We start from the raw sequence: 18,056 nt of genomic DNA, 5'->3' as shown, positions 1-18,056 counted from the left end.
CTCTGCTTTGTACTCTGCTCCTGATCTGGTCCGACATAGAGTGCTAGCAAAGGGATCAGTAAAGTAGCGGTGGTCTATGTCATCAGGTTCAAGTCTTGGAGATGCCGGTGTCACTGCTGTGTGACATGGGTCTGTCAGTGAAAGGATAGGGGAGATAGCTTAAATAGAAATACTTCTCTGCAAAAAAAGATCAGGAAACAATAAAACCTAATTAATTAATACAAAATTTCTTGCAGGGTGCACTTCAGAGGTGTTCCCATATTTGTGGTTTGTTTGTCCTCACATCCCAAAGAAGTTACATTGTAAGATGTAACCTGTTTTCCTTCCTACAGGGCTACTCCAGCTCCTCCTGAGCTTTCCTTCTAGAACCATCATGTAATGTGGACTCAAGCAAGGTCTTGAGCTGTCTTTGCTGCCAAGTAGCACCTGATCAAGTAGTAACCTAAACAATTTTGCCCTGCCCGCCCCGCCAAACCCCCCCACAGCCATGTGCCCTTACATGATCTCTGTAACCTCCTGGTGAGGAGGAATCACTCATCGTGGCAGGGACTGTTGCTCGGGGAAATCTGGACTGAGAGTATGTCTCTGCCCAGTCTCCTCTATTCTTTCCTTATCAGCCCTGTGCAGAACATTTGTCACATAAAAAGCTTTACAAATGTGTATGAAATACGAAAATTACTTAAATGCCACTTCTTTGTGGCATCTAAGCCAGATTTCTTATTACACTCAGTAGTACGATGCAAGTGTCGGATAACTGTCACTTTGCAGCAATGCAGGGAAAAGGGGTTGGGGGTTTTTTCTGTTTGTTTTAAAGTACAGCAGTGGTGGTAATGTGAATGGATATAGGTGCATTCCACATAGGACGGTCTTCCGTGCTGAGATAAGGACCTTTTTTGGCAAGACCTTTCAAAGGCAAAGGGGTAATGCACTGCATGCCAGATCCAGACTTCTTGCAAGTCTTTTAAAACCAAATGGAAATGCCCACAGTTCTCTACTGTCATGCAAAAGCCTTGTTTCTAAATGGAAGAGAGAAAAAAAGTAGGAGGATCTACAGGAAAAATCAGCCTATCCCCACATACTCTGGTGGCAAGAAAATTTTATTCTCTGCTGCCTACATAAACTGTGCTGCAAAAATATTTTATCAGAATTTAGTGTTTCTGTCTTCCATGGAAATAGTTCTGCCCTGCTTGTAGGCACAAACCCAGGACTTTCCATTCAGCCACAGCGAAGTGTTGCGGCAGATAAAGATTCAACATTCCGACAGAACACCTAGCTCTGGAGAATGTGAGCAGAGTCTGCTGTTGGGTTAATTACAAAACTCTGATGGGCAGCCTTCTACGAGTTGGTTTATAGGAGAGTCACTGAACAATAGAAAGACAATGTTATGAAAATGCTTTTTACAAATTACCAGACAGAAGGAAAAAAACAGTGGTGAGGAAGTTCTTAAGTTTTTGTTTTGGGGCAATATGAGATGCCAAGAAGTGCCAGACAAGCGCACAGTGCCTGCACATGAGGAACAGGGAGACAAGAAGATTTTATGCCCGAAGGGAAAGATGCAGCAGATTAACTGAAACAAAGAAGGTACTTTAAAACTTGCTGTCTTTTGAAACTACGAAGCAGGAGTTTGACTTCTGTCTGTATGCAAGAAAGCGAACTTGTTTTAACTTGATAATCATAGAATCACAGAATGGTTTGGGCTGGAAGGGACCTTAAAGATCATCTAGTTCCAACCCCCCTGCCCTGGGCAGGGACACCTCCCACTAGACCAGGCTGCTCAAAGCCCCATCCAGCCTGGCCTTGAACACCTCCAGGGATGGGGCATCCACAGCTTCCCTGGGCAACCTGTTCCAGTGCCTCACCACCCTCATGGTGAAAAATTTCTTCCCAATATCTAATCTAAATCTACCCTCCTCCAGCTTGAAGCTATTACCCCTTGTCCTATCACTGTGAAAAGTCCAGCTTTCTTGTAGGCCCCCTTCAGATACCGGAAAGCTGCTATAAGGTCTCCTCTTCCCCAGGCTGAACAACGCCAACTCTCTCAGCCTGTTTTCATAGGAGAGGTGCTACACCCCTCTGACCATCTTCGTGACCCTCCTCTGAACTCGCTACAACAGGTCCATGTCCTTCTTATGTTGGGGGCTCCAAAGTTGGACATGATACTCCAGGTGGGGTCTCACCAGGGTGGAGAAGAGGGGCAGAATCACCTCCCTTGACCTGCTGGCCACGCTGCTTTTGGTGCAGCCCAGCATGCAGTTGACTTTCTGGGCTGTGAGCGCACGTTGCCAGCTCATGTTGAGCTTCTCATCCACCAACACCCTCAAGTCCTTCTCCTCAGGGCTGCTCTCAATCCATTCTCTGCTCAGCCTGTGCTTGGGATTGCCCCAACCCACGTGCAGGACACTTGGCATCTAAGTTGAGACACAGCTGTGACTTCAAAGTCTAACGCGACTGGGTACCAGTGCATGTCTCACTTCAGGTACAGCCTATCTAAGATTTCTGTATCTGTGGAAATAACTTCTTCAAACCATGCCAGGTGTCCCCCTGGGCCTGACCTCGCGGTAGGAGGGGAGGGATGGGCGGACGCGCGAACCTGGCGAGAACCGGCGTCGGATGGCTTTAAACCCACCCCAACCACCGCAGTGGGGAAAGGCACAGCGAAACGAAGGCTCGCCTCCGGCCGCCAGCTGCGTCTCCAGCCCCGGCTCAGACGAGGCGCCGGCGCAGGCGGACACCCTGCGGAGCGCGTCTGTGGCCGCGAAGGGGCGGCGGGGGCAGAGGGCGGTGCTCCCCAGGCCGCCACCGCTGCGCTCCCGCGGCACCGCCTCGGCCCGGCCGCCTTGCCCGCGGAGAGCGGGGGGGGGCAGCGCCTCGCCTTGCCCCGCCCCGCCCCGCCCACCGCCTTTGCTGCCGCTCCAGCCAATGGGAGCGCAGCCTCTGGGATCACCGTCCCGCCCGCGGGGCCGGCCCAGCCAATGGGCGCTGGGGTGGGGCGGGGGAGGTCCGCGTGCGCGGAGGGATCTGGCGTCCGGTGAGTGGAGCGAGGTGGTGGGTTCCGTGCGGGGGGTGTTATGCTTGCGGGAGGGTCGCGTGCCCGCCCCCTTTCCTCCCCGGGAGGGCGGCCCCCGGGCCCGGCCTCCCGCAGCGAAGGTGCAGCGCCGGGTGCGTGCGAGAGGCCTTTGTGGGCCGAGGGGGCCCTCACAGCGGGGCGGCCTTCGGTTCCCCGAGGAGGCGCAGGGGTTTCGCGGCCCGTGCGGCGGGGACGCGTCGCTCCCGGGGCGGCGGGAAGGGAACCCGCCGACCGGCTGGGTGCTGCTCCGCGCCGCGCCAGGGGAGGTGGTGGCGAGGCGACGGCTGGCAGGTGGCGGCGGGCTCGGCCCTGTGGGAACCGTATTTCCAGGTCAACCAGGAGAGGTGCGGGGGTTACGTGCCCACAGAATTGCGTGCTTAAAGCGATTAAATACAAGAGAGAACGGGGAAAAAGTTCTTTCTTACTCAGAAACTGTCTGCCTCGTCATTAACGTGTAGGAGATAGTGGCGGTTCAGAGTCCAGCCTGCTCCCCCTCTCTGCTTATTAAAAAGGATGAGAATTGGGCTAGAATACATCATACTTACCTTCTTCAAGTAGCCACCCAGACTCCAGACCTTACTTTCTGAATCCACTGCAGTTTCTATGTATTTAGTAATCCTCTGAGAGTTTATTTTCCATAAACTTTTCTGTTTCACTCTGAAGGACTATGAAATTTTGTCACGAACAGGCATTCAGTAGCTCAGCTAGACACTGTGTCAAGAATCTGCATCTTTTGATTTTTTTTTTTTTTTTTTTTTTTTTTTAACCAGGCTCTTGCAGTGCACACTTGTTGCCTTCTAGTTCTTGCCTTGGAAAACAGAGCAGCTGATCTCTGCCCACGCTGTTCATGCCGCTTCTGATTATACGCTTTGTTGCAGCCCTTCTCGGTTACTTCTCATACTCATTCCCCTGCAAAAGTTGTTTGAGTTTTTTGGATGTCTCTCTACCCTTTATAATCTTTTATAATTTCATTATTTTGTCTGCTTTTTGTTGAGATGAAGGGACCAGAGCTTATTTTAAATTTCTTCGTAAACTCTACTCAATCATGTTCTTAACAAAAACCGTTCCCACTCAGGCAGGAGACTTCGAGATTATATGTGATTCTTCAAAAACATATCGGTGTTTGGTGGCAGCCAGAAAAAACACATCAAATGTTAGAATTTTTTAGGAAAAGAAACCGTAGCAGAAAACATCATAAAACGACAGCATAAACATGTGATCACCTGTATCTTAGATACTGTATAGAGTTCTAGTCTCTTCCTCTCAAAAAAGGTATATTAGAAGCGTTTAACAAGGATGAGCAAATGCATGGAAAGACTTTTGTCAAGACCCTTCAGGTTAGAAAAGAGCCAACTTGTGGAGTGAGGGAAGGGGGATGACTTCCAGGTGTCTGAGAAAGGACATGTGGAGTGGTGTGAAGAGTGTGTAAGGGCTCAACCATTTGCTTTCTCTTCTGATACACAAAGTATTTGCATCATGTGAAGCTAGTAGCCATGTTCACAGCAAGAACAGGTAGTTATTCGTAAAATAAAACTTCTTACTAGACAACGTTATAGATTAAAAAACTTAATGTGAATTTAAGGGATACTGGACAAGTGTCTCCAAGGGAACTGCATTCACAGAATAAATCACTTAGAAAATGGTTAAAGTCTAGGAGAGTATAGAGTGGGGAGGTATCCCATATACTTGCCTTATCTGTCTTCTGAGACAACTGCTTTTGGCAGCCCTCAAGATACAGAATGACCGGTATCAACCCTTAAGCTGAACTCGTACAGCTTTCCTCTTGAGCCATTTGGATGTTAACAAAAAGTTCTGACTTAATCCTGCAGTGGAGCAGGACTTCTGGTCCACAGATCCTGCCTTGTCCCTCTTTCCCTAGTCCACAAAACCATCAGTACATCAGAAAACTGCTCCAGGTTTGTGTGCAGGTTTGTCAGTCCTGCTTTTCCGACATCCCCCAGCTTGGCCATCCTGTTCAGAGGCTGTTCTGTTTCATGGTACCTGGGCCCCAAAAACTTGAGTTTTTGAGTTTTTCCCAGTTGACTGCAGGGGAACGAGCTGGCTGCCTGTGCTTGAGGATGACCTCTCGGATGTTTGAGAAGTTTTGGTTTGTATTAGAACACTCTACAAAACAGATGTAGGTATGGCCTAGCATTTCTCCATTTCTTCTGGATAGACCACGCTAGCTTACAGAAAGATTTTTTGTCTAAATTACTTTAGACTGATGTATTTCATACACTTCGTCCTGTCAGTCATTCCTGTGAAAGTGCACTTCGCGATACTCCCGGTATCTTGTCAAATCATTGACAATCAACTCTTTTTTAGGATTTAAAAATCTGAAAAATTGTTTCCAGTAGGAAAGATCCTTTCTCTGTCGGGGCTTTTACTATGGTTGGGACAGACTCCCTCAGCACCTATGTGTGCGTTAGTCTGGACACCCCTCCGATCATTGTCTGGGGACGTGGGATTTGAATCCCTGTACGTGGTAAGAAGCTGAAGCTTGAGCAGAGTGCAGTACCTCCCTGGTTTTAAGGTAGCAGGGCATGCGTCCAGCCTTTTAATAACTTTCCAGTCCCTCTGACTGGGACTTGTTCGCCTCCAGTCAGGTGCTTGCAGCCCCTTCCAGATGATTTTCATTACGGTGACACACCATTGTCCAGATTTTCTTCATATGTGTTGCAAACGCCATACATGATGAGCCGTTCGTCTCAAATACTGACTTGGGTGGCTTAGGAAAAATACAGACAACTATATTTTACTCCATTTCATGCTATCTGTCTTTAGATCCAAGCTACTCTAGAATAAAATCTTTCTGAAGTTGCACATGCGCTTTTTATATTCTTGGTAAAAGATCTGAGGGGCTAACATCATCCTCTTCCTCTCCCCTCCCAGCAATGAACAGGATGGCTTCCAGTTGTATTCCTGTTCCTATTCCTTGGCCTTTCAGTAGTCTTTCCTTTCCCCCTTCAACTAAGGGACATTTTATTACAATGAGATGACTTCTTTAGGGTGCCATAAAAGAATAAGCTTTGGGAATTGGCAGAGCAGCAATGTGTGCTTCTGCTTGTACGCTTACCAAACAGTATTTCCAAGTTACGTGGGCAGTTGGGGAAGCCCAACTTAAAGACATCAGTTGGGTTGATGCTATCTCTTTGGCAGAGAAACGGTAGCCAGTCACCTTTGGTGCAGTCTGTTGGTAACAGCTCTGAAGAGGCAGTTGTGTACTTTACAGTGAGTGTATTTTTTTGAGGAGACTTTGTAAATGTGGATCCCACCTCCTGCCTGTGTTCCTCCACAGAAGAGGAGCTTCCTCTCGAGTAGTGCTGTGGATCTAGAAGGATCTGACCTCTGGAGCAAACTACATTTTCTGTCTTTATGGGGTGAGCAATGGTGGGGGGGCACATGGGGCACTTGCCTCAGCTGACCTGGTGACTGCAGGTTTCCAGGCCCCTCTGGATAGGGGCACGGTTACATTTGGGCATAGAAGCCACACTGTATCGCTAAGACTACTGGTTTCCAGCTGATCAGAACTTCACAATTATGGATGGACCAAAGGCACGGGAGTACAGAAGGACTGTAGTAATTTTGGAGTGAATTAATTTTTCCATAGTGTTCCTTCTGACTTCTTTTTTTTTCTATTTTAGGATTTGGTTGTATGAAATTAGAATTTTCATACACGACGGCTGGAAACTGGTGTTAAACAGGTACAGTATTCTTGTGTAGACAAGGCCTTGGAGTCTGCTGTGAGCTGTAAGCCATATGTTATAGTTGTAGTCACCTCACTTTTCCCATTTTAAGGATAGATCTGGCCCTTTAGAAGCCAGTAGCGTTCAAATTTGCCATTTTACCCTATGAATACAACCCTGCCTATTCATGTTCTGCTGTATCTGGTGGAGCTTACACCCTTTTTTTTCTGCTTTCCTTCAGATGAACTTTGACTTCACCGTGAGTCTTATTTTTCCAAAGTTTGTAGGCAGTGTTCTTGAGCTGTTCTTGGACATCTGATTTCTTTATTGTTTTGCTTTTGAATTAGGTGCAAATGCAACATTTAAACTAAGAATTAATAGTAAAGAAGATCTGCCACGTTGCTAGTTTCAAACCTTGTATTCCTATTAATACAAGGGTTTAATGCAGGTAATATGGCTGTATCAGCGCTGTATGAATCCCCGGGCATTCCTAAAATGCGACCCTGTTGCCCCATATGGCTCTGGTAGGGACTCCATATGAGGGCAGAGCGCAGGCTGCTCCTGGAGGGATACAGGGGCTGGGGCAAGCACGGATGGGCGAGCTGGAGCCGCAGGGCTCAGGGGCTTGGGAGTTAATTGTTTAAAGGCTCCCCAAGTACCAGAGGCACTGTGGGTTTCTCTGCTTCCTCCCATCCTCCCCCAAAACTCTGAGGGTTGTTTCTGGACTCAAGAGCAGTGAGCTTTCTGGGAGGGGTATAGAGGGGCTCTCAAACAGTAGAACTTTCTACTCTCTTGGGGCCAAAGGAATTTACAAGTCTTGTTCACATAAACTCACTTACTTTAATAGTTTTCTGATGTAGTTACTGAGCGTGAAAATGTCTTCATGCTGATGGCCTAAGTCAGTATATGTAGACAATATATCTATGTTCCTAAAAATCTTGAATTTTGAAGGTGTTCTTAATAGATGTACATAATATTTCCACCGTATGTTCTGAGTTACCTCTCCTTGCAGCCTCACAGTTAATTACTGCTTGTTTCCTAAGGCTTTACTTTACAAACTGAAGACTATTAAAAAATCAACTAAAAATATTTATAGAAAAAAAGATGTCTATGGCTGTATGCCTTTTTATCTACTGAAACAATGGGTAATGCTTCATCAGCGATTTTATCTGTGAGGGTTTCAATTCATAGGCATGGGTTTAGTCTTTGCAAATGATTATATGGGCTCACTGAATACAAAATCAAAATTTCAGCTTTTGACTTAAGAACTGCAAGTTCGCATCTGTTTCAGTTTCTTAGTGTCAAAGCATAGATGTGTTCTTGCCTAGGGGATAACAGCAAACCAGATTACTACATGTATGATGCACTTAATAAAAAAGAAAGTTTTGAGATGAGTGATTTTTAACTTCTAACATCTGTCCTAATGAAAAAAGTTCTTGTATAGGGCCTAAAATGGATTGCAGCATTGTGTATTGTTAGAACATTGTTGTTAGAAACTGTATTATCTTTGTGAATCTGCAGTCATTTTTCTAGTAAATAATTTAAATAATACATAATAATATAAATAATTTTAAAGCATTTATGTTTCATTCAGCAAACAACTAGGGACAAAAGTAACCATTTTGTTTTTACTAGGTAGCTTGAGTCCAGAATTCTCCTCTTGTGTGATGCTAATGGTATAGTTGGGTCTTTAGGCTCCGGAGGATTCCCTGTTGGGCCAACCTGGCCTGAGAAGCCAGGAAGTCAAACAATACTATGGAAAAGCCAAAAGCTTTACTCTTATCACACGTAGGTGTGTGCTGTGTCAGTGGAGTGGCAGAATAATTATTCTAGTGAATACTGATGAGTTACTGCACAGTGGCAGGTTAATGGTACCATTTTTCCAGCAAGTAAGGAGAAGCTGAGTTTTAGGAAACGTCTTGAAAGCTCTGCAAGGGCAAGCAGCATGGAGGGAAGGGTGGAAGGGGAGGAGATCGCGAATTCTGGAGTTCTTGTTGTAATGCAGAGAATAGGTAGAAGAAAATCCATGAATAGCTATGCTTCAAATTATACGTAACTTTTGAGGTTGCACACAGCTTGCATGGCACGCGGTTCTCTCTGTGACCGCTGCACAAAGGCAGGGTCCCCCCGTTTCCAAGTTCTGTTGAAGTCATTGCACTTGGACTAGTTCTTAGATCAGACACAGAGAAAATGGGTTTCTTAAGAGAAGAATCTTTTTCGTTTTCTCCAGTGCTTTTCACGTGCTGAGTTCCTGTTTCCATCACCTTCGTTCCACGAGGTGGCACTGTCTCTTCTGGGAAGGACACTTGCTTCAGCTTTCCCTCTGGGCAGATGCTGCTCAGCTGCTGGGGTGAGCAGGGTTAAGCGATACTGCGCAGCGTTAACCCCGTTCAAGCGTTTTCTGAAAATGTCTGTACTTTTCCATTAGTATATACCGTGTCTTTTTGATACGAGTTATGTCCATGTTCTTACACACAAAATACACAAATTTTTGGTGAGGTAATATTGATCTTAGAAAAACATCTTGAGCTTCTTGCCTCCTTTTTTTGTTTGTAGAAGGTTTCTGGCATTCAGAGGAATCTTTTTATGGTGTGGAAGTAAAAGCCAGGTGATGCTGATGCTAGAATACTAGTTTACTTCATTTTGAGTCAGAATTATGTGACTTTTGAACATGGGAAGGAATGACCAGTAGCTCTCACTGTTCTGGGAAGGAAGGGAATATTACCTATAGGATTTTCCAAATCCAAAAAAGGTTTCTTTTTCCTGTAAGCTGATCCAAAAAAGGTGTACGGATTCAGAAAATCAAGACCTGAAGTGACAACTTCCCTGTAAGAATACAAGCAAAATCTGTGTTGTATAGAAAGGGAACAGTGTTGCTGCTGTTCCTGAATTCTCTCCGGAGACGTGTTATTTCCAATCTGTCTCTCACCGGTTTAATTGCTCCTAAGTAGAGGGAATATGTTTTCTTGTTAGCAGGTTTTCCTAGTTAGCTGTTAGACTGTCTGCAGTGTCGATGGTGGTTGTTTTACCTCAGAAGAGTATGCCGTTATTAAAAGCGTTCACCATTGAAAAGGGTTAACTTAATTACTTTTTTTTCTCTGGTTGACGTCTAGAAAAATGGATGATGATGATGATGACATTCCCCAGCTTTCATCCCATACGTTGGCTGCCCTCCAGGAGTTCTATTTGGAACAGCAGCAGAGAGAGGGCATGAAGACCTCCCAAGGGTTTAATCAATATTCCGTTGGCTCAATAGAAGAAGACTGGGTAAGAAACTAAACTTCAGTGAATGAAGCACAGTTAGTGGAGTAGCCTTTAGCGGCTTTCTTTTGTGGATGGATAATGAAATTAAATGAAAAAGGGGAACACTCAAGATGTTCCTAGACTGGCAAAATCAAACTATTCATGGACCATAACACTATAGGGATATTTGCTTTAATATTAAATCTGGGTATAATTATCTGTTCTACATGTGCGTGGGGGGTACAAAGAAATCTTCTGATTGATTTTTTATTTGTCTCTGGATTGCTTGGGGTTTTTTTACTCTTTCTGATCTCTTTTGGTTTAGCACTTTTATCCTTTATTTCCTTTTATACTGCTCATTATTCAAGCTCCTTTTTCCTCTTCTGCCAAAGTAACTCAACTTAAGAGCACATATGCATCTGCACTTTGGGTTTGAGTTAACCTTGTCAGTGATTTTGCATTACTTGTTTTCCTGATACTGCAGTAAATGCTTTGGAAACACACAGTGTAAGCTACCTGCTGCTTGTTGCTGGATTACAGAAGTAAAAAGGCCATCAGGAAAATAGTCACCTTTCCAGCTTTGCCGTTTGTGAACTGAGAAGTTGCTGTGGGTTTGGGTTTTCTTCAAATATGACTCACCACACCAGTTGTACATAGCACAGTCAGAAAATGTGATGATGTTTGTAATTTTACGTTATCTTTCTCAGCAACTGAGCCAGTTTTGGTACAGTGATGAAACTGCATCATGCCTGGCTAATGAAGCGGTTGTGGCAGCTGGAAAAGGTGGCAGGTAGGTTTTAATAATTACGCTGTAGATTTAACATGTCTTTTCTATAAATCTTCGTTTCTACTATGTAGACTAAGCACGCAGTTTAATTAATTACTGATGATACTTCATCTTTGTTCAACTGAGATACTGCAGAAATGCTTTACTGTTATTTAATTAATAATTCATACTGCCCATTTAGCGTTTCACTGAATTTTGGAGGCTCTGTCCTGTAAATGTTTACTATGAATCTTTTTATTTTTTGAGAAATGCAAGGCGCTCCAGAGCATATTAATGACTTGTAATTCTTTTTTCGTACAATGTTTCTGTAGAACAGATGGAAAAATTTGGTTTTGTTCCTATTTCTGTAGGGAGTTGTTTTTAATTTTAAGTTTTCAAGTATATGTCCTTGCTGTTCTGAGGTAAGATTTTCTCTGTAGTTAAGCTTAAGGTCTTTGTGCAGCATGGAAGTTGAGTAGTTAATGGCTTTAATACTTAAAACTCTTATTAAAGTAGTTATTGGTTAAAATGGAGGAAGAATAAATAACTTACATTTTTGGGACTACTGTTTAAAATGCTTTCACAAAGCATCCCTGAGGACTGCTGTAGGGTTTTTTTATTGTTGTTTGCCTTTTAAATTAATATCCTAAGTTATTTTCTCTTTTTCAGGATAGCATGTGTTAGTGCTCCAAGTGTGTACCAGAAACTGAAAGAACAGGATGGTAAAGATTTTTCAGTGTGTATACTGGAGTACGACAGAAGGTTTTCTGTATATGGAGAAGAATTTATCTTCTATGATTACAACCACCCTTTGAACTTACCTGAAAATCTCCTGCCACACAGTTTTGATATCGTAATAGCAGATCCACCCTATCTGTCTGAGGAGTGTCTTCAAAAAACTGCAGAGACCATCAAATACTTAACAAAAGGAAAGATTCTGCTTTGCACAGGTATAACTAATAAAAATATTAGGTCACCACTAAGCATCTTTTTCTCTCTCTCAAAAGACAAACTTACTCAAATTGGAAAAATACTAACTCAGTAATACTAATTTATCATCAGTTCAAGGAGGAGTATGTCTCCTAAGCTTTCTATTGGAGTACTTAGCTCAACCGTTATTTTAAACTGAAGGCATGCGTTTTTTAATAGTTAAAGCCAGTACTTTTTTCATATGGCATTACGAGTTTTACTAAATTTTGAAGAATTGTAAGATCATCCTGCAAAGTCCCAGGTATATTTTTTTTTCTTGTAAAAGGGTCACTTTCTACAATTGCAGTGATTGAATTCTGGGTATGACAAACATAGGTGCAACTTATTATTAGTGTCTTACTGAATTACCTTATGAATTTTTGATTTTCTGAACATGTCAGTAGCTGCAGGATTTCAGCTGCCACATACTACTTAGCATCTAAGGTGAGCTAAGTAGAAAGAATGACACATAGGTTGGAATGGCCTTTACTCAGTGAAGTGGGATGATTTTAGTTAAGTCTTGAAAACAAAAACACCAAAAAAAGTCAACCTTTTTTTCATATTAACTACCTGTCCTTACTGGCAAACGCAGAAATTGTCATGTGAATGAATGTATGAGGGAATTCTGCCACTGTGATTCAAGTAAGGAGGCCTTACGCGCTGAAATGCAGCAGGCGGAATTAAAAACCATTGATAAGAGCAGTGAAACTGGAAAATTTACCAACTGTGCCTGCAGGTCCTTCTTTATGAAGATGCACTTGCTGGTTTAAGAAGCGAAGAGTATCTGCTTTAGTCATGGTGTTTCTTAAACTGTAATCTAATTACAAGACATCTGAAGACATCCAGCAAACTTTTGCAAAAAAACAAAGGACAAAACCCTTCTATACATACAATACGAGGAAAGTCAAGCAAGCAGGAAAATAAAGAAAAATTAAAATAATACATGGACAAAGACAGTCTACTATTTTGTTTAATTGCACATGACAATCATGCACAAGGATGGTTCTCAGAATTTTTTTCCCTAAAATGGATAGGTGGTCCTTCGGTTTACAAAGTTTGAGAAATACTGCTCAAGGAAGTGATTTCTCTTTGTGTAGCTGTAAATATGGCACTGTGGTTTATTTAAGTGGTTGAGTATATGTAATCTGTTTGCATTTCCCATGGCTCCCTACCATGTAATTTCTTTGGCATGTAGCAACAAGATTGAGTTCAAGTTTCTGTTTTCTATAAAAGGGGCACAGATCTTACCCTCTACCTACTTTTATGAAACTTCACTTTCTTGGGGCATCTTCCATGCTTTCAGATTTATTTTAAATTTCCCAATAGACTCAGTTGTTAAAGAGGGCTGACAGTCTAAGCATTGCATCCTCAAAAAAAGCAGGCTCTATATATATGCATTTGGGAGGAGCTATTAAAAAAGCTCAAACATTCTGTTACCGTTTTTCTCATAGAATACTAATTATTTTTGCTGCAGGTGCAATCATGGAGGAGCATGCAGCAAAGCATCTTGGTGTGAAGATATGCAGGTTTATTCCAAAACACTCACGAAATTTAGCCAATGAATTTCGTTGTTACGTGAACTATGCTTCTGGACTGGATTGATTCTCATAAGATCTACAGCTTTTTCAGTCAAGTTCCTTTCTGGTTTTTAGCAGTGACTCCACATTTCTCAATGCTGAAATACTCAGCCCCAAGTACTGTCTTCTGGGCTAGCTTTAATCAACGCAGTGCGATAGCCTCTGTCTTTTAAAGGTCTATGCATTTGCAGTTACTGTGTTTTTTATCTGACCTATGAGGTAAATGGGGACCAAACAATGCAGGTGCTGGATAATGGGAACTTCTCTGTTACAGAGTTTCATTCTAACTGTTATTTTTTTACCATTCAAGGACTCTTCCCTGATCTTTTTGAAGTGATTTTAGCTGGTTGGCTTACAACAACACATAGGTGCTTGCCTCACAGACATCAGAATTGTCATTGCATCACAACTGATGAATTGATAGCTAGTGGATGGTTGAAAGAGCATGAATAGTGGTCTCTTTTCAATCTTGAGAGATGCTCCCACAGTAAAAGGACTGAGAGATGTTTGTTCTGAAAGTGTTGTGTTTTCACATTCATAATCCAGTAGACTGATGTTTTTATAAAGGATAACTAAAAGAGAAAATAGGTCTCCTTCTGGGGAGGCCTCTGCAGTTGCTTTTAATAATAATCAGAACTATCTACCAGCTGCCAAGTAAGATAAGACTTGCTATCCACTCTTGTTGCCAGACTGGCTTTTTAAAAACTTGTGGTTATTATTTCACCTTTTCTCTGAAGCCTTGTCACAAACCCAGACTTTCTTTCTGTAAAAGATGAGATCTATTTTGTCATCACTTACCACCATATAAACTCGTGTATGTATGCTGTACTAGAGAAAAAGTAACACAAGTTGTTAAACATCTCTTTGCAGAAGTACAGTGCATTTATTTTGTGATGGTTATGTGTTAGCGCAGCAGAAAATCACGAGCTTTTTAAAAAACACTCAGCTAGGCTCTTGTATTTACTAGTTAAGCTAATCTCCAGAGGTGCTATAAACCTGATGTCTCCTTGAAAAAAGCACAATAAGGATTTCCCCATTAGAGAGACCTTTACTTTCATTAAGAATCCTGTACATTAGAGAGGCCAAATCACCTGAAATACAAAGTAATTACTGAATAAATGTGCAACACATCAGCCAGTCCTTGCATTGTGCTTCAGACTGTGTTCATGGGTTCTCACTTTGAATTACCGTTGGTTATGAGATACTTCTGTAGTAATGTGAGCTATACATGTTAGTCCCTTAGATCTTGAATCATAATGGATCTGATTAAATACAGTGCCTGCTTTTTAGTAGATGTCACTATCAAGCTAAAGATGATTTACAGGTACGTCAAGTTTGTAGTTAGAAGAACCGTCTTTTTTTTCCAATTGCCCAGTTTTATCTTTGCCTTCTGTTCCACAGACAACAGCACAGTGGTAGAACAGGAGCCTTTTAGAAATCATTGAATCTTACAAGGCCACTGAAATATAATATAATGTATTGATAAACTCACACTGTTTCTAATAGACAAGTGTCAAATCTTATGTGAAGGGGTTGGGCTATATTTCAATCAATTTCAATCAAAATAGATGATATGTTAGAAAAATTAGAGATTTTTGGTAACCGGCAATTTTTAAAGCCACTTTTGACAAACCTTTGACTGCACTACTGCTGTATTTTTGGGTGAAAGCTGGTTCATAAATTCCACATCACTCATGAGTTTTATCCGCTATAAATATACTATACAAAATATAAACACTTGTCTTTATGTGAAAAGGCTAACAGAAACGTTTCGTCTACAAAATGAAGTACCTAACATGAAGTATTACAAAAATTATTTTGTGGTGGGGATAAACCTGATTAAGCTTGTGAGACAAGACTTTTAATAAGGTAGAGATAATACTCATGTTTCTTTGAATTTCTGCTATTTGGATGCACATTTTCCCATCTGGCGGAGTAAACAAATTATCAGGAATAATGTAGGTGGAATATAATCCTGTCTCAGTGCTCAGAGAATCGTGCTTCCTGAACTGGACGCAACACTGGTTCCTAAATACCCGTCCAAGACTGCTGCTTTCTTCCCCACTTTCTAAGAGATCTGGTCACTTCCTAAGGCTTCTTCCCCCTCACATTTTATATCTGCCGTTTCCTCCCCCTTCCCACCCCAACATAGCGTTCTCACGTTTCATGATGCCAGTTTTCTTTCTCTTTCACGTGCCTTGGTTTCCATCAGGCTGGTACTGGGTATTGTTAAAATGAGAAAAGCGCAGCAGAGGAAGAGCTCGCAGGGACAACGGAGACTGGGGTCTTCCGGCAGCCTCTCTGAGCCCATGGCTGATACAGTTTTGCCTTTCAATCCAGAAGCCACTCTTGCTGCTGAGCACAATAAAGCCAGAATCCCCCCTGAAAATGAGGGCCCACAGGTGACACACAGCTGGGTTTAGCTGTTCTCCAGGTGGCTATGCCGTTACTTTTATATGGCCAGTTTAAAAATAAAGCAAACCAGAACGTTAAACGCGTAGGTATTGGCGCAAAGCTGTACTTCACAATTGTAAACTGGTTTATGTTTATTACCGTAATGTCTTGCACACCAAACAGATGGAGACAATGAAGTAACTCCTGAAACTTTATTTTTAACTATGTAGAGACTTCGAGTGGGACAGTTATTGCCAGAAGTGATGATATTCTTCCCCTGCCACCACCTAAATTAGAACGTGCTATTCAAATACAGCTTCACCTTTGTTGCTGCTTTGCTATTAATTCCTTCAATTGTCTACTTAATTTTGGTAAATGTGTGTTGTTGGGTTCTCGATATCAGAATTAAAATAAAACTTTGCTAACCTCATCAGACACCTTTCTTAAAAAAAAATAAAAGTACAACATTCAGTTGTACCAAGAAATTCAGTTCCCCAAGAAAATAACTGCTACTTCTCACATGTAGGTCAGAGGCTTTGAAAAGAGGCACTGTGAAGGTGCACGATTATGATGAGGGTACAGGTAAATCTGTGTAGATGCACTCAACAGAGCAGCCTGTTGTCCACTGGCTCCCCTCGGAAAAGCCTGGTGAGCACAGGCAGCTGCCCAAGCAGAGCTTGACTAGTGGCATTCACAGCCTTCAACGATAGGAGGGAAACTATTTTTTGTCATACTTGTTTCCGAGGAATTAGCTGTGTTTCTGAGAAGGCTTCGAGTCACGAAAACACGTAGTGAATTTGTACTTTGTGCCACCGCAGTAACATTAAGTATTATGTGACAGCAAAATCTATCTTTTTTTCTGTAACAGGATTATTGAAAAAATCTTCAGTGTCAAGTAGATTGGCTTGCTTTATTGTGGATGTTTCATGGATGGATTTTTCTATTGGAACAGCCTGTGGTGAAATGTTATCACCATGCTACTTTTCCAGTGGCATTTAGACTGCAGAGGCATATGTGCTACAGCCTCTTGGCTGCAGTCACAGGCGCTGTGCAGCAGCAGGACATCTCAATGCCCTGCTGTCAGTATGAAGGTGACACTTGGCAGAGGAATCCCGGTGTCTCGTGCACAGGCTGATGGCTGTAGGTGAAAGTGAATATACTGCAGCTGCCCGCACCTTCATGAGAAATGAAACATTTCTAGAAATGCTGTTGCGTGAAGTTCAAGGTACTGCTTCCATTAAGATCTAATCTGCACTTCCCATTAAAAACGGTGTTGCTCTTAGCATGACGTTGCACAGTTAGCCCGCCTCTGTACCACACAATCGCCTTCACCCCTCTGCCCGTATCCCTCTGTAGCAAAGTGGGAAATACCTGATGTTGGTTTTGCCACTGTCCCTTGCTTACCTGCAGGGTGCAGTCCCACTGCCGTACAGTGAGGTGGGAAACAGGGCGGCTGGGTTTGGGTTCCAGAAGCCCCTCGTCAGCCAGTGTCAGAGCTGCTGCCTCCTTAAATGGGAGTACAGCAAAAATGAGTGGTAGTTCACACCACTACTCAGCAAAACATGTAGGATTAACTAGATCTCATGTACCCTAGTCCAGGTAGTTACGGCTGTTCCCTAATCCCCGTGAGATTAATGAGTGTTTATACTTTCTGAGCACATTCTAGCCTTTTCCCCTTTTCTCCTCGCTGCTTTCATATTCATGTTCCTCCACGTGATTTCACATTTACTTGCATCTGTAGCCCTCTGCCTATTCTGACAAACACCTTCATGTAATGACTGTCTAGTAAACCAAAACTAGCATCTCAGGCTTTTCTCAACCTTCCTGAATGATACGATTTTTCCAACCTATCTTAAGTGATACTACAGAGAAGAAATTAATCTCTTTACCAAGGATATTGTTCTGTCTTTTGTGGCTCCTAATGTATTCCAGGGACAACCTCATCGAAGGAAAAGATTTTCCTGGCGCAACAAAAATTTTCTCAAATCAGCTGCAGCTGCCAGATAGTTTCAGCTTTGAATTGTTTGCATTTATTGGGCCTGGAGTTGGTTCAATGAGGCATTTCATGTCTGCCTTGTGTCAACAGTTTGTGAGCCTTGAAGCAACTCCAGTGAACCGTCCCTCCCCCCCATGCGAATTAAAGGCAAGGCTGCAGCAGCTGTAACCAGAGGGCTAGAAGCTGGAAAATGTCACACTACAGTTGAAGTGAAACTGATATAAATTGATGATGTGATGATCTCTAAAAAAACAATAAATCCAAACAAACGCAAGCTACATTTAATACTCAAGCTTTACCACATGAGTGATGTGGAGAGGGTTTATATATGGGAGGATATTTTGAAGGTTGACAAATG

At 42.7% G+C, this 18,056-nt stretch overlaps 1 protein-coding gene across 2 annotated transcripts; it reads left to right on the top strand.

Moving 5' to 3' along the window:
- The first annotated feature begins 2,992 nt into the window (after nucleotides 1-2,992).
- On the top strand, nucleotides 2,993-16,617 carry EEF1AKMT1 (EEF1A lysine methyltransferase 1). Of its 2 annotated transcripts, XM_054186215.1 has the most exons (6): nucleotides 2,993-3,028; nucleotides 6,712-6,771; nucleotides 9,867-10,020; nucleotides 10,704-10,786; nucleotides 11,432-11,712; nucleotides 13,206-16,617. In XM_054186215.1, exons 3-6 carry the CDS (start codon nucleotides 9,871-9,873, stop codon nucleotides 13,331-13,333), a joined length of 642 nt encoding a protein of 213 aa, XP_054042190.1. In that variant the 5' UTR covers nucleotides 2,993-3,028; nucleotides 6,712-6,771; nucleotides 9,867-9,870; the 3' UTR covers nucleotides 13,334-16,617. The 2 variants fall into 2 exon arrangements, with proteins under 2 accessions (XP_054042190.1, XP_054042200.1); XM_054186225.1 differs by lacking the exon at nucleotides 6,712-6,771 and having other exon boundaries at nucleotides 3,000-3,028.
- The last annotated feature ends 1,439 nt before the right edge of the window (nucleotides 16,618-18,056 follow it).

The sequence above is a fragment of the Rissa tridactyla genome, chromosome 1 (assembly GCF_028500815.1).
Source record: "Rissa tridactyla isolate bRisTri1 chromosome 1, bRisTri1.patW.cur.20221130, whole genome shotgun sequence".
Lineage (NCBI taxonomy): Eukaryota > Metazoa > Chordata > Aves > Charadriiformes > Laridae > Rissa > Rissa tridactyla.
Note: the sequence above shows the minus strand (reverse complement) of the source record. Positions and strands in the feature narration are given on the sequence as shown.

Bases quoted from the DNA above. Each gene is read 5' to 3' on its own strand.
- EEF1AKMT1 (XM_054186215.1), top strand. From the start codon at position 9,871: ATGGATGATGATGATGATGACATTCCCCAGCTTTCATCCCATACGTTG. The intron at 10,021-10,703 runs GTAAGAAACTAA...TATCTTTCTCAG, and splicing joins GCTCAATAGAAGAAGACTGG to CAACTGAGCCAGTTTTGGTA. The intron at 11,713-13,205 runs GTATAACTAATA...TTTTTGCTGCAG, and splicing joins AAAGATTCTGCTTTGCACAG to GTGCAATCATGGAGGAGCAT.